Source organism: Salvelinus namaycush, chromosome 12, assembly GCF_016432855.1.
Source record: "Salvelinus namaycush isolate Seneca chromosome 12, SaNama_1.0, whole genome shotgun sequence".
Lineage (NCBI taxonomy): Eukaryota > Metazoa > Chordata > Actinopteri > Salmoniformes > Salmonidae > Salvelinus > Salvelinus namaycush.
The window spans coordinates 33,162,752-33,179,059 of record NC_052318.1 but is presented as its reverse complement, the minus strand read 5'-3'; the positions used below and the strand labels follow the sequence as shown (position 1 = coordinate 33,179,059).

Below are 16,308 nucleotides of genomic sequence, written 5' to 3'. Positions count from 1 at the left end.
TACTTGTATGTTTGAGGAATTTTAATTATGAGATTTCTATTGTTTGAATTTGGCGCCCTGCACTTTCACTGGCTGTTGTCAAATCGATCCCGTTAACGTGATTTCAGCCATAAGAAGTTAAAGGTCTGACATCGCTACGGAGAGCGAGATCCCACAGTCATCCGGGAACAGCTGGTGCTCTCATGCATGGTTCAGTGTTGCTTGCCTCGAAGCGAGCATAGAAGGCATTTAGCTTGTCTGTTAGGCTTGCGTCACTTGGCAGTTTGTGTCTGGGTTTCCTATTGTAATCTGTGACAGTTTGCAAGCTTTATTTCATTTCTTGATTCAATTATTATGTCATACTGTAAGGTGTAATGGAGCGATATAGCTGTAAATAAAAATCAGTACGATGCAAGAAAACTAACTGCATATCATGACTTTTGGCCCTAATAGCCAAGCCCACCTTGAGAAGGTAAGAATGAACCAGGGCGTCTTATCTTCTCCAAACACCTGGAGGAAGTTCTCCAAGAGCTCAATGTTGAAGCCATTCCTGCCAGGAAAGAAAGGAGCAGAGTGGCTCTGAGCGAGGGGAAGAGAGCGGAAAGAGGACGATAAAGACAAACACACCGTTCCATAAAACCACACCCAAACCTCTGCATGTTGTGAACCAATAAGAACATGTAAAAAATCTATAGCATGCTTAAAACATCTTTAATTCAGCTAAATGTGTATCTCACATATCAAGCTGCAGTTGAGTGTAGCTGTAAAGGCAGAACACTCGGGGTATTTATACTTAACCAATGTGGATTTGTTCCTGGCCACCAGGCAGCAGTAGTACCCAAACAGGAACAGAGTCACCAAGAACATCAGAGCTACCAGCATGAGGAAGAGAACATGTAACTTAGCAGGCCTATTAGGGAGCCCCCTCAGAGAGAGAAACACAGAGGGAGAAAGAGAAGAGAAAAAAGAAAGCCATTAACACGACAACACAGAGCCGTAGATGGATATTAATGAAACGGTTGCTCTGCCTTCAGACAAACATCCTCCAATCACTCGCCACCTAGTACTTAAAAATAAAATAGAGTAACACTGTTGCAGGTGAGGAACACTTCCTCTGCAGTTTGAGTTTCTAATAGCATTCTGGAATTACACTATATATACAAAAGTATGTGGACACCCCTTCAAAATAGTGGACCCTGCTATTTCAGCCACAACTGTTGCTGACAGGTGTATAAAATCGAGCACACAGCCATGCAATCTCCATAGACAAACATTGGCAGTAGAATGGAGAGCTCAGTGACTTTCAACAATGCACCTTCATAGGATGCCACCTTTCTAATAAGTCAGTTCGTCAAATTTCTGCCCTGCTAGAGCTGCCACGGTCAACTATAAGTGCAGTTATTGTGAAGTGGAAACGTCTAGGAGCAACAATGGTTCAGCCACAAAGTGGTAGTCCACACAAGCTCACAGAACGGGATCTTCAAGTGCTGAAGCGCGCAGCGCGTAAAAATTGTCTGTACTCGGTTGCAACACTCTACCAAGTTCCAAACTGCCACTAGAAGCAACATCAGCACAAGAACTGTTCGTCGGGAGTGTCATGAAATGGGTTTCCATGGCCGAGCAGCTGCACAAGCCTAAGATCATCATATGCAATGCCAAGCTTCGGATGGAATGGTGTAAAGCTCTCCGCCATTGAACTCTGGAGCAGTGAAAACACGTTCTCTGGAGTGATGACTCACGCTTCACCATCAGTCTGATGGACGAATCTGAGTATGGCGGATACCAGGAGAATGCTACCTGCCCGAATGCATAGTGCCAACTGTAAAATTTGGTGGAGGTAGAATACTGGTCTGGGACTGTTTTTCATAGTTCGGGCTAGGCCCTTTCGTTTCAGTAAAGGGAAATCTTAACGCTACAGCATACAATGACATTCTAGATGAGTAAAGCCAGTGTGTCTATGTATACGGATGACTCATCACAATACAAGTCAGCTAGTACAGCGACTGAAATGACTGCAAACTAGGACTGCAGTTAGTTTCAGAATGGGACTATTTAAAAAAACTAAAAGCATTGTATTTGGGACAAAATCATTCACTAAACCTGAACTAAATCTTGGAATGAATAATGTGGAAATTGAGCAAGTTGAGGTGACTAAACTGCTTGGAGTAACACTAGATTGTCAAATCAAATGTATTTATATAGCCCTTCTTATATCAGCTGATATATCAAAGTGCTGTACAGAAACCCATCCTAAAACCCCAAACAGCAAGTAATGCAGGTGTAGAAGCATTGTAAACTGTCATGGACAAAACATATTGATACAACAGTAGCTAAGATGGGGAGAAGTATGTCCATAATAAAGCGCTGCTCTGCCATCTGAACAACACTATCAACAAGGCAGGTTCTACAGGCCCTAGTTTTGTCGCACCTGAACTACTGTTCAGTCATGTGGTCAGGTGCCACAAAGAGGGACTTAGGAAAATTGCAACTGGCCCTTAGACGAACACAGAGAGCTAATATTAATAATATGCATGTTAATCTCTCCAGGTTCAAAGTGGAGGAGAGATTGACTTCATCAGGTATTGACATGTTGAATGCACCGAGCTGTCTGTTTGAACTACTGGCACACAGCTCGGACACCCATAAGACTTGAACCCCACAAGACTTGCCACCAGAGGTTTCTTCACAGTCCCCAAGTCCAGAACAGACTATGGGAGGCGCACAGTACTACATAGAGCCATGACTACATGGAACTCTATTCCACATCAAGTAACTGATGCAAGCAGTAAAATTAGATAAAACCTAAAAATCTACCTTATGGAAGAGCGGGGACTGTGAAGCAATACAAACATGCAGACATGCATACAAACACATGATAACATATGCACATGGATTTTGTGTTGTAGATACAGTGCATTCGGAAAGTATTCAGACTCCTTGACTTTTTCCACATTTTGTTACTTTACAGCCATATTCTAAATCAATCTACCACAATACCCCCATCTCTCCAGAGATGTTCGATCGGGTTCAAGTCCGGGCTCTGGCTGCGTCACTCAAGGACATTCAGAGACTTGTCCAGAAGCCTTCCTGCATTGTCTTAGCTGTGTGCTTCCTGTTGGAAGGTGAACCTTCGCCCCAGTCCGAGGTTATGAGCGCTCTGGAGCAGCTTTTCATCAAGGTTTTCTCTGTACTTTGCTCCATTCATTTTCCCCTCGACCCTGACTAGTTTCCCTGCCGCTGAAAAACATCCCCACAGCATGATGCTGCCCCCACCATGCTTCACCGTACGGATGGTGGTAGGTTTCCTCCAGACGTGACTCTCAGACCATGAGAAACAAGATTCTCTGGTCTGATGAAAGCAAGATTGAATTATTTGGCCTGATTCAGTCCCACTGTTCCATAAGGTGTATTTTTAAGTTTATTTTTTTAAATCTAAATCAGGCCAAAGAATTCAATCTCGCGTTCATCAGACCAGAGAATCTTGTTTCTCATGGTCTGGGAGTCCTTTAGGTGCCTTTTGGCAAACTCCAAGTGGGCGGTCATGTACCTTTTACTGAGGAGTGGCTGCCGTCTGGTCACTACCATAAAGGCCTGATTGGTGGAGTGCTGCAGAGATGGTTGTCCTTCTGGAAGGTTCTCTCATTTCCACAGAGGAACTCTGGAGCGCAGTCAGAGTGACCATCAAGTTCTTGGTCACATCCCTGACCAAGACTCTTCTCCCCCGATTGCTCATAGGTGTGTGCCTTTCCAAATCATGTCCAATTAATTGAATGTACCACAGGTGGACTCCAATCAAGTTGTCGAAACATTTCAAGGATGATCAATGGAAACATGATGCACCCGAGCTCAATTTCAAGTCTCATAGCAAAGGGTCTGAATACTTATGTAAATAAGCTATTTCTGTTTAAGTTTTTTTTATACATTTGCTAAAAATCTGGTTTTGCTTTGTCATTATGGGGTATTATGTGTAGATTGATGAGGGAAAAAATGTATTTAATCAATTTTAGAATAAGACTAACATAAAATGTGGAAAAAGTCAAGGGTCTGAATACTTTCCCGAATGCACGGTGTGTAGCGCCCGCTGGCGGTGAACAGAATTGGTATTATGACATACTGGAGCCAGTACAAAGTATAAACATTTCATATATACACTGAACAAAAATATAAAATGCAATATGTAAAGTGTTATTCCCATGTTTCCTGTGCTGAAATAAAAGATCCCAGAAATGTTCCATATGCACAAAAAGCTTATATCTCTCAAATGATGTGCTCACATTTGTTTACATCCCTGTTATTGAGCATTTCTCCTTTGCGAAGGAAAGCCATCCACCTGACCTATCCAGACAAGCCATCCACCTTATCCAGGTGTGATATATCAAGAAGCAGATTAAATAGCAAGATCCTTAATTACACAGATGCACCTTGTCCTGGGGACAATAAAAGGCCACTAAGATGTGCAGGTGTCACACAACACAATGCCACAGATATTTCAAGTTTTGAGGGAGCCTGCAATTGGCATGCTGACTGCAGGAATGTCCACCAGAGCTGTTGCCAGAGAATTTAATTTTAATTTCTCTACCATAAGCTGTTTTAGAGAATTTGTCAGTATGTCCAACCGGCCTCACAACCGCAGACCATGTGTAAAAATGCCAGCCCAGTACCTCCACATCCGGCTTCTGCACTTGCAGGATCGTCGAGAGGCCAGCCACCCAGACAGCTGATGAAACTGAGGAGTATTTCTGTTTGTAATAAAGCCCTTTTGTGGTGAAAAACTCATTCTGATTGGCTGGGCCTGGCTCCCAAATGGGTGGGCCTATGCCCTCCCAGGCCCACCCATGGCTGCACCCCTGCACAGTCATGTGAAATCCATAGATGAGGGCCTAACTAATTTATTTCAATTGTATGATTTCCTTATATGAACTATAACTCTGTAAAATCGTTGAAATTGTTGCATGTTGCGTTTATATTTTTGTTCAGTATAAATACCTATGTGCTCTCATCTTATCTACCAACATAGACAGGGCTCTAACTCCTCTAGCTCCACAATGAAATAGGGTGCAGGCCAGGCAGCAGGCTGTTAGCCAGCCTGCCAGCTTAGTGGAGTCTGCCACTAGCATAGTCAGTGTAGTCAGCTCAGCTATCCCCATTGAGACTGTGTCTGTGCCTCGACCTAGGTTGGGCAAAACTAAACATGGCGGTGTTCGCCTTAGCAATCTCACTAGGATGAAGACCTCCTCCATTCCTGCCATTATTGAAAGAGATCGTGATACCTCACATCTCAAAATAGGGCTACTTAATGTTAGATCCCTCACTTCAAAGGCAGTTATAGTCAATGAACTAATCACTGATCATAATCTTGATGTGATTGGCCTGACTGAAACATGGCTTAAGCCTGATGAATTTACTGTGTTAAATGAGGCCTCACCTCCTGGTTAGACTAGTGACCATATCCCCCGTGCATCCCGCAAAGGCGGAGGTGTTGCTAACATTTACGATAGCAAATTTCAATTTACAAAAAAAAAATGACATTTTCGTCTTTTGAGCTTCTAGTCATGAAATCTATGCAGCCTACTCAATCACTTTTTATAGCTACTGTTTACAGGCCTCCTGGGCCATATACAGCGTTCCTCACTGAGTTCCCTGAATTCCTATCGGACCTTGTAGTCATAGCAGATAATATTCAAATTTTTGGTGATTTTAATATTCACATGGAAAAGTCCACAGACCCACTCCAAAAGGCTTTCGGAGCCATCATCGACTCAGTGGGTTTTGTCCAACATGTCTCTGGACCTACTCACTGCCACAGTCATACTCTGGACCTAGTTTTGTCCCATGGAATAAATGTTGTAGATCTTAATGTTTTTCCTCATAATCCTGGACTATCGGACCACCATTTTATTACGTTTTCAATCGCAACAAATAATCTGCTCAGACCCCAACCAAGGAGCATCAAAAGTCGTGCTATAAATTCTCAGACAACACAAAGATTCCTTGATGCCCTTCCAGACTCCTTCTGCCTACCCAAGGACAAAAATCAGTTAACCACCTAACTGAGGAACTCAATTTAACCTTGTGCAATACCCTAGATGCAGTTGCACCCATAAAAACTAAAAACATTTGTCATAAGAAACTAGCTCCCTGGTATACAGAAAATACCCAAGCTCTGAAGCAAGCTTCCAGAAAATTGGAATGGAAATGGTGCCACACCAAACTGGAAGTCTTCCGACTAGCTTGGAAAGACAGTACCGTGCGGTATCGAAGAGCCCTCACTGCTGCTCGATCATGCTACTTTTCCAACTTAATTGAGGAAAATAAGAACAATCCAAAATGTATTTTTGATACTGTTGCAAAGCTAACTAAAAAGCAACATTCCCCCCCAAGTGAGGATGGCTTTCACTTCAGCAGTAATAAATTCATGAACTTCTTTGAGGAAAAGATCATGATCATTAGAAAGCAAATTACGGACTCCTCTTTAAATCTGCGTATTCCTCCAAAGCTCAGCTGTCCTGAGTCTGCACAACTCTGCCAGGACCTAGGATCAAGAGAGACACTTAAGTGTTTTAGTACTATATCTCTTGACACAATGATGAAAATAATCATGGCCTCTAAACCTTCAAGCTGCATACTGGATCCTATTCCAACTAAACTACTGAAAGAGCTGCTTCCTGTGCTTGGCCCTCCTATGTTGAACATAATAAACGGCTCTCTATCCACCGGATGTGTACCAAACTCACTAAAAGTGGCAGTAATAAAGCCTCTCTTGAAAAAGCCAAACCTTGACCTGGAAAATATAAAAAACTATCGGTCTATATCGAATCTTCCATTCCTCTCAAAAATTTTAGAAAAAGCTGTTGCGCAGCAACTCACTGCCTTCCTGAAGACAAACAATGTATACGAAATGCTTCAGTCTGGTTTTAGACCCCATCATAGCACTGAGACTGCACTTGTGAAGGTGGTAAATTACCTTTTAATGGCGTCAGACCGAGGCTCTGTATCTGTCCTCGTGCTACTAGACCTTAGTGCTGCCTTTGATACCATCGATCACCACATTCTTTTGGAGAGATTGGAAACCCAAATTGGTCTACACGGACAAGTTCTGGCCTGGTTAAGATCTTATCAGTCGGAAAGATATCAGTTTGTCTCTGTGAATGGTTTGTCCTCTGACAAATCAACTGTACATTTCGGTGTTCCTCAAGGTTCCGTTTTAGGACCACTATTGTTTTCACTATATATTTTACCTCTTGGGGATGTCATTCGAAAACATCATGTTAACTTTCACTGCTATGTGGATGACACACAGCTGTACATTTCAATGAAACATGGTGAAGCCCCAAAATTGCCCTCGCTAGAAGCCTGTGTTTCAGACATAAGGAAGTGGATGGCTGAAAACGTTCTACTTTTAAACTCGGACAAAACAGAGATGCTTGTTCTAGGTCCCAAGAAACAAAGAGATCTTCTGTTGAATCTGACAATTAATCTTGATGGTTGTAAAGTCGTCTCAAATAAAACTGTGAAGGACCTCGGCGTTACTCTGGACCCTGATCTCTTTTTTGACGAACATATCAAGACTGTTTCAAGGACAGCTTTTTTCCATCTACGTAACATTGCAAAAATCAGAAACTTTCTGTCCAAAAATGATGCAGAAAAATTAATCCATGCTTTTGTTACTTCTAGGTTAGACTACTGCAATGCTCTACTTTCCGGCTACCCGGATAAAGCACTAAATAAACTTCAGTTAGTGCTAAATACGGCTGCTAGAATCCTGACTAGAACCAAAAAATGTGATCATATTACTCCAGTGCTAGCTTCCCTACACTGGCTTCCTGTTAAGGCAAGGGCTGATTTCAAGGTTTTACTGTTAACCTACAAAGCGTTACATGGGCTTGCTCCTACCTATCTTTCCGAGTTGGTCCTGCCGTACATACCTACACGTACGCTACGGTCACAAGACGCAGGCCTCCTAATTGTCCCTAGAATTTCTAAGCAAACAGCTGGAGGCAGGGCTTTCTCCTATAGATCTCAATTTTTATGGAATGGTCTGCCACCCATGTGAGAGACGCAGACTCGGTCTCAACCTTTAAGTCTTTACTGAAGACTTATCTCTTCAGTAGGTCATATGATTGAGTGTAGTCTGGCCCAGGAGTGTGAAGGTAAACGGAAAGGCTCTGGAGCAACGAACCGCCCTTGCTGTCTCTGCCTGGCCGGTTCCCCTCTCTCCACTGGGATTCTCTGCCTCTAACCCTATTATAGGGGCTGAGTCACTGGCTTACTGGTGCTCTTTCATGCCGTCCCTAGGAGGGGTGCGTCACTTGAGTGGGTTGAGTCACTGACGTGATCTTCCTGTCTGGGTTGGCGCACCCCCCCTTGGTTTGTGCTGTGGCGGAGATCTTTGTGGGCTATACTCGGCCTTGTCTCAGGATTGTAAGTTGGTGGTTGAAGCTATCCCTCTAGTGGTGCGGGGGCTGTGCTTTGGCAAAGTGGGTGGGGTTATATCCTTCCTGTTTGGCCCTGTCCGGGGGTATCATCAGATGGGGCCACTGTGTCTCCTGACCCCTCCTGTCTCAGCCTCCAGTATTTATGCTGCAGTAGTTTATGTGTCGGGGGGCTAGGGTCAGTTTGTTATATCTGGAGTACTTCTCCTGTCTTATCCGGTGTCCTGTGTGAATTTAAGTATGCTCTCTCTAATTCTCTCTTTCTCTTTCTCAGAGGACCTGAGCCCTAGGACCATGCCTCAGGACTACCCGGCATGATGACTCCTTGCTGTCCCCAGTCCACTTGGCCATGCTGCTGTTCCAGTTTCAACTGTTCTGCCTGCGGCTATGGAACCCTGACCTGTCCACCGGACGTGCTACCTGTCCCAGACCTGCTGTTTTCAACACTCTAGAGACCGCAGGAGCGGTATAGATAATCTTAATGATCGGCTATGAAAAGCCAAATGACATTTACTCCTGAGGTGCTGACTTGCTACACCCTCGATAACTGTGATTATTATTATTTGACCATGCTGGTCATTTATGAACATTTGAACATCTTGGCCATGTTCTGTTATAATCTCCACCCGGCACAGCCAGAAGAGGACTGGCCACCCCTCATAGCCTGGTTCCTCTCTAGGTTTCTTCCTAGGTTTTGGCCATTCTAGGGAGTTTTTCCTAGCCACCGTGCTTCTACACCTGCATTGCTTGCTGTTTGGGGTTTTAGGCTGGGTTTCTGTACAGCACTTCGAGATATTAGCTGATGTACGAAGGGCTATATAAATACATTTGATATTGATAAATGTTACTGGGTTTGCTACTATAAAGTACTCAACTGACAATTCATATTTACCCAAAATGTTATTTATTGGTGTCTTCAGGATAACTTCCAATATAACATTTGAGTAAATACCTGGTCTTTTCTGTACTGTAAAATAAAGTGCTACAGAGTCCCTTTGAACTGTAAAGAATGTCCTTAATACAAAAACCAAGCATTCCTATGTAGCCATTCAACAGTCAATGTGAAGAGGAGATATGAATACAAGTTTATGGATTTGATCTAATGAAAAGGTATTGTTACTAATGATACTATAACAAGACTGTCACATCTTTAATGCTTCCGAAAGCAAATTAAGTTCCAGGTTATACAGTCACATCACAAGATTTAAAACATGTCAGATGTCAATGAAGGTTAGGTGTGTTGATTGTTTCTGTCAAAAAACATTACGCAGGTCTGCCTGTTCAGAATCCTTGAGGTTATTTCAAGTCAGGTTCCTACTTCAAAATAGACCAGGAAGAGATATGTAATACATATTGCATCAACCACCCTGACTTTAAGAAACTCCAGAAGACCAAGTCAAAACAACGATTTCTTATAGCATACCCTTAAAACTAGTGTCCCTCTATAAAACATGGTAATACTCACTTGATCTTTTTTAAATTTATTTTTTTAAACACTCCGTTAAAGAATCCACACTAAACAACAAAGAGAAACAAGACTCCTCTGTATTCACAAATGACTCTCAAAAGAGTATCGCTTAAATATAAAAACAGGCAAAACTAAAATATAAAAAACAAATGCACAGAAAAAAATGTATTCCTTTTTTCAAGGGATGGTTGGGGGTCTAGGATGTCAGGGGTAGGGAGTAGTCTCTGGCACCTGTACACTCAAACAGTGCTGGACAGTAAGTCCTTCAGTGAAATTCAAGGCTTGTCCTTTTCGGACTCTGCATCATCCTTCATCTTCTGTTCCTGCATACGGGTCCGAGTGGAGCCTGAAAAACAGAGACAACCTTGAGTTTCATGGCATACATACAGAATAACAGACAGTTAACAGAAAGACAGACTACAGCACTTGAGGTAGATAAAAGCAAAGTCTATTGGATTATAATGTTTGAGGTAAAAGAAAAGTAGAACTGATGATATATGAAAGGAAGGATGATGAAAGCAGAATTCAGGTAAAGCCAGAAACAAACGTACCTATCTCTGTAAGTTTCTGTATCAGTCTCGAATCTTCCCCATGTTTGCTGTGAGGAGAGCAAGATGAGATCAGCAACTTATTTCAACCATGCCTCACCTCTGCATGAACACAACATTCTGCAGCCTTGTATAACCAAAATTAAAGATAGCTATCTCCTACCTCTCATCAGCTTCATCCTGTCCTTCTACATCAAAGCGCAACCTCTTCAGGGGCTTGGGGGCAGAGCTCATATCCAAACTCCTCTTCAAGGACCTATCACTGCTGTTCACCATCGCATTGATCTTCTGGAACTTATCAGAGGTCTGCAGAGGAAACAAGACAGAACATCATTTTAGTGCACTGGACACAATGCCCATTTCAGGAAATAATATTTTCCACTATGTTGATGAAAATGATCACTTACTCCAAACGATTCACCGATCGATACCAGGATTCTGTGGAGAACAAAACACAGGGGGGAAATAAAAAAATAATGATTCATATCATTAGAGATTTTTGATTTTTTTTTAACATTTACTAATTGATAACGCATTCTTTTTTTTACAGACATTACCATAACAAAATAGGAGAAAAATTCACATAAAATGTGCTAATATCTTTGCCAGTTTGGAACTGAAACATCCAGATAATGAGATGTGCCTCAGCTATAAATCGGTTCATCACTAAGCGCATACAAAACAAGGTGTCCTCCCATTGAATCAGCCTGGTTCATGGGTGGTAGGGTACTGACCTGGTACGTGGGGTCATGACTGGAGACATGCGTGTTGGGCTCTTCATGGGAGAGATATAGACGTTGTTGCTGCCAGGCACTCTCAGGGGGGAGTTGGGGAACTTGTAGGGGCTGCGGGGGATGTGTGGGATGGGAGACAGTGTGGGGGGCTGGGGGAGAGAGACCGTAGGGAGTGTGTCAGTAGAGAATACTAGAACATTAAGGAGGCAAGCATTTTGAACCTGCGTGTGAGAGATCAGGACCATGTGAAGTATGTTGCGGTGCCACATGGGAACGCTAACTGTCTGTCTCACCCTGGGAGAGGCGTACTGCAGGATGTTGGTCTTCAGTTTCTGCATGAACACCAGGTTGTAGAAGACAATGATGGAGTCATACTGGCCCTCCCGGATTAACACGTGCTTAAATGTCTGCAAGAAAGACGGGGAGATGAGATTTTCTGCATCTGTGGTAATCCTTCCTCTCATCTAACTTAATAAAGCATGCCACACTAGCCATATGGAGCAAGTCCTTTTCAGTCCCTCATGTCTACACTACAGCTCCACAGCAGGAGTAGATAGTTTGTACCCCTGTGTACTCACCTCTTGGTTGGTGTTGGGCATGTTCTTGTAAGCAGTGACGATGGTCTTGAAACGCAAGTCCACGTTCTTCACCTTGCATATGGCGTACATGGCCGACATCATCAACTGTTAGGGGATAAAAAGCCACAGGTGTCAAAGTTGTACATGATCATGTATAGAGTGTTTTGATCGCATGTCCAAATTGCATCAGAGTATGTGTGTGTGAACACAGCACAGTACCTGGTCCAGGTGGCGGTCTCTCATCAGTTCATACTCATTCTGCAGTGTGTGCTGGAACAGAGTCCACATGATTGGCTCCAGCTCAGGGTGAGAGGTCAAAAGTTGTGTGTACAGCATCTTCAGCCTCATGTAGGCCAGCCGGTACACTACAGGAAGAACGAGTTAGAAACCGGGTTACAAAGACAGACAACCAGTCATACACAAACACCACCCCACAGGCGACGACTGTAGACCAACTATCATCTAGTGAAATCTTACATTTTTTGTAGAAGAGGCTGAGAGAGTTGGACTTTGGGTGCCTAGGGGTCTGATGGGGCACCGGGGCAGAGGGCTGAGAGGAGGGTGGGGCTGTAGATTCAGGGGCCGGCAGGGTACGGCTACTGGGCCGCACAGGGGAAAGATACCTGCCAGAGAGGAATAACAATATTAGAAAAACAATAGTACAAGCTTCAAGCATAACAATGAGATGGATCAGTGATGCACATTTATTTCTTAAACAATGTTCTAAAAAAAGGTTAAATGGTCAATATCCTGGAGAGAACTTCACAGGTTTTCAACCTAACCTCTGACCAGTCTTTCCCAAAGCCCAGGGCTTTGATATCAGTTACAGTTGGTCAGTGTTCATGTGGGCTGACAAGCCCATTATCCCCCACCTTGTTCACTTCACCCATTCACAGACTTAACATTCCACAACTATTTAGTTTATGCTTTGTCAGGGTTCCGCAAAACAACGTTGATAAGATGCATGTTGTTCCTAAATGCAGTTACAACAAGACAAGGCTGAAAGTGTACAGTGCTTTTTTGTGAGCATTCAAGTGCAAGAGCATACCAATCCAGCTTTTTAACCTCAAATTGGTGGTTATCAATCCGTTGGGCAGAATTACAACACTTGCGTGCCTTCCCAAGCCTGAAAGGGATGCCATTTGAAAAACAAACAACATTTACTACTCAGATCTCTGGCACCCATCCATGCTCGACAGCTTGACCGGATCTTACTCCAGCTTTGTAACAAAAACATTGTAACAAAACAACGGTCAATGAAAGGTTGTGAGTGTATAACCCAATTAGGGTTGGGCAATATTACGATAGCATCGTCTATTGATGATGATTGACATAGATCGTCAATGATGACATTGAGAAGTGACAAATTGTACCAATTTCTGTGTTCATGCAAGTGACTGATTGAACAAATCCTCACTTATCAGTATCTGCAATTTGGCAGTAAGCCCAGACCTTGTTTTGAGAACAAAAGCTATCAGTTTCAAGGTCTCAACATAGAGAGAAGAAGCCTCGTGAGGCATTGGTCGGTCACATGAATGAAGCAAACGTTAACCAATTATGAATGATGAATTAGCTAAATCATGCAAATTTGACATATACTGCAAATAAGGGAATGGGACTGCCCCGTTCGAGCATCTGACAGACGTTCACTATGGTGCATTAAGTTTGTTGGAACCTCTCCAGCACGCTGACAAACAATTAATAATTTAAGATTGACTTAGAATGTCCCTGTGTAAGAATTTCCACAGCAGCTTTCTCACAATGAATCTAAGTTCCATCTCAAAAAGTTGTTTGAATTAGAGGTCGACCGATTAGGATTTTTCAACGCTGATACCGATTATTGGAGGACCAAAAAAAGCCGAAACCGATTAATTGCCCGATTTTTTAAATATATATATATATATATATATATATATATTTTGTTTTTGTAATAATGACAATTACAACAATACTGAATGAACACTTATTTTAACTTAATATAATACATAAATAAAATCTATTAGTCTCAAATAAACAATGAAACATGCTCAATTTGGTTTAAATAATGCAAAAACAGTGTTGGAGAAGAAAGTAAAAGTGCAATATGTGCCATGTAAAAAAGCTAACGTTTAAATTCCTTGCTCAGAACATATGAAAGCTGGTGGTTCAATATTCCCAGTTCTTCAATATTCCCAGTTAAGAAGTTTTAGGTTGTAGTTATTATAGGAATTATGACACGTCGACTATTTCTCTTTATACCAATTATATTTCATATACCTTTGACTATTGGATGTTCTAATAGGCACTTTAGTATTGCCAGCCTAATCTCAGGAGTTGAAAAATGGCGCCGGAAGAAATGGCAGCAGTTTTACGGGCGCCCAACCAATTTTGCTATTATGTGTTTTCTTTCGCGTTATTTTTAACATGAAACATTTGAAAAAATGTTTCTGCAACTGTATCTTACAGCAGAAAATAGCTTCTAGATATCAGGACCGCAATCACTCACCTCGGATTAGACAAAGATTTTTTCAACAACAAGCAGACTCACATGATATTCTCCAAACACCCGGCAGGGCCGACATCCCAGTTGTTCGCAAGAGGAAGCGACGCAGGTACAGAGGACGAAGAGCCGGATGCCTCGTCAGGACCCGCAGAAGGCGAGTAGGAAAGCTGCCGTTACCGTCACTATTACTCGCCAACGTGCAATCATTGGACAATAAACTAGACGAGGTACGATCACGAATATCCTACCAACGGGACATCAAAAACTGTAATATCCTATGTTTCACGGAATCGTGGCTGAATGACGACATGGATATTCAGCTAGCGGGATATACGCTGCACCGGCAGGATAGAACAGCACACTCCGGTAAGACAAGGGGGGGGGGGTCTGTGCATATTTGTAAACAACAGCTGCTGCACGAAATCTAAGGAAGTCTCTAGATTTTGCTCGCCTGTTGAGTATATTGTGATAAATTGCAGGCCACACTACTTGCCTAGAGAGTTCTCATCTATACTTTTCGTGGCTGTTTATTTACCACCACAAACAGATGCTGGCACTAAGACCGCACTCAGTCAGCTGTATAAGGAAATAAGCAAACAGGAAACCACTCACCCAGAGGCGGCGCTCCTAGTGCTCGGAGACTTTAATGCAGGGAAACTTAAATCAGTTCTACCAAATCTCTATCAACATGTTAAATGTGCAACCAGAGGGAAAAATTATAGATCACCTTTACTCCACATACAGAGACGCGTACAAAGCTCTCCCTCGCCCTCCATTTGGTAAATCCGACCACAACTTTATCCTGCTGATTCCTGCTTACAAGCAAAAATTAAAGCAGGAAGCACCAGTGACTCGGTCTATAAAAAAAAGTGGTCAGATGAAGCAGATGCTAAACTACAGGACTGTTTTGCTATCACAGGCTGGAACATGTTCCGGGATTCTTCCGATGACATTGAGGAATACACCACATCAGTCACTGGCTTTATCAACAAGTGCATCGAGGACGTTGTCCCCACAGTGACTGTACGTACATACCCCAACCAGAAGCCATGGATTACAGGCAACATTCGCACTGAGCTAAAGGGTAGAGCTGCCGCTTTCAAGGTGCAGGACTCTAACCCGGAAGCTTACAAGAAATCCCACTATGCCCTGCGACGAACCATCAAACAGGCATAGCGTCAATACATGGCTAAGATTGATTCATACTACACCGGCTCCGACGCTCGTCGGATGTGGTAGAGCTTGCAAACTATTACAGACTACAAAGGGAAGCACAGCCGCGAGCTGCCCAGTGACACGAGCCTACCAGACGAGCTAAAATCACTTCTATGCTCGCTTCGAGGCAAGCAACACTGAGGCATGCATGAGACTATCAGCTGTTCCGGATGACTGTGTGATCACGCTCTCCGTAGCCGACGTGAGTAAGACCTTTAAACAGGTCAACATACACAAGGCTGCGGGGCCAGACGGATTACCAGGACGTGTGCTCCGGGCATGTGCTGACCAACTGGCAGGTGTCTTCACTGACATTTCCAACATGTCCCTGATTGAGTCTGTAATACCAACATGTTTTAAGCAGACCACCATAGTCCCTGTGCTCAAGAACACAAAGGCAACTTGCCTAAATGACTACAGACTCGTAGCACTCACGTCCGTAGCCATGAAGTGCTTTGAAAGGCTGGTAATGGCTCACTTCAACACCATTATCCCAGAAACCCTAGACCCACTCCAATTTGCATACCGCCCAAACAGATCAACAGATGATGCAATCTCTATTGCACTCCACACTGCCCTTTCCCACCTGGACAAAAGGAACACCTATGTGATAATGCTATTCATTGACTACAGCTCAGCGTTCAACACCATAGTACCCTTAAAGCTCATCACTAAGCTAAGGAACCTGGGACTAAACACCTCCCTCTGCAACTGGATCCTGGACTTCCTGACGGGCCGCCCCCAGGTGGTGAGGGTAGGTAGCAACACATCTGCCGCACTGATCCTCAACACTGGAGCTCCCCAGGGTTGCGTGCTCAGTCCCCTCCTGTACTCCCTGTTCACCCACGACTGCATGGCCAGGCACGACTCCA

General features: G+C 43.3%; 1 protein-coding gene across 1 annotated transcript in view; it reads right to left on the bottom strand.

The window, feature by feature from the left end:
* Positions 1-9,301: 9,301 nt before the first annotated feature.
* Positions 9,302-16,308, bottom strand: part of rb1 (retinoblastoma 1) — a 40,446-nt gene continuing 33,439 nt past the window's right edge. The window contains exons 19-27 of the mRNA XM_039005564.1: positions 12,217-12,362; positions 11,959-12,104; positions 11,740-11,844; positions 11,455-11,568; positions 11,162-11,310; positions 10,835-10,865; positions 10,591-10,733; positions 10,431-10,477; positions 9,302-10,225 (exon numbers count right to left, since the gene is read on the bottom strand). Coding sequence (XP_038861492.1) covers positions 10,155-10,225; positions 10,431-10,477; positions 10,591-10,733; positions 10,835-10,865; positions 11,162-11,310; positions 11,455-11,568; positions 11,740-11,844; positions 11,959-12,104; positions 12,217-12,362 — 952 coding nt within the window. The 3' untranslated portion in view covers positions 9,302-10,154. The remainder of the gene's footprint in view (positions 10,226-10,430; positions 10,478-10,590; positions 10,734-10,834; positions 10,866-11,161; positions 11,311-11,454; positions 11,569-11,739; positions 11,845-11,958; positions 12,105-12,216; positions 12,363-16,308) is intronic.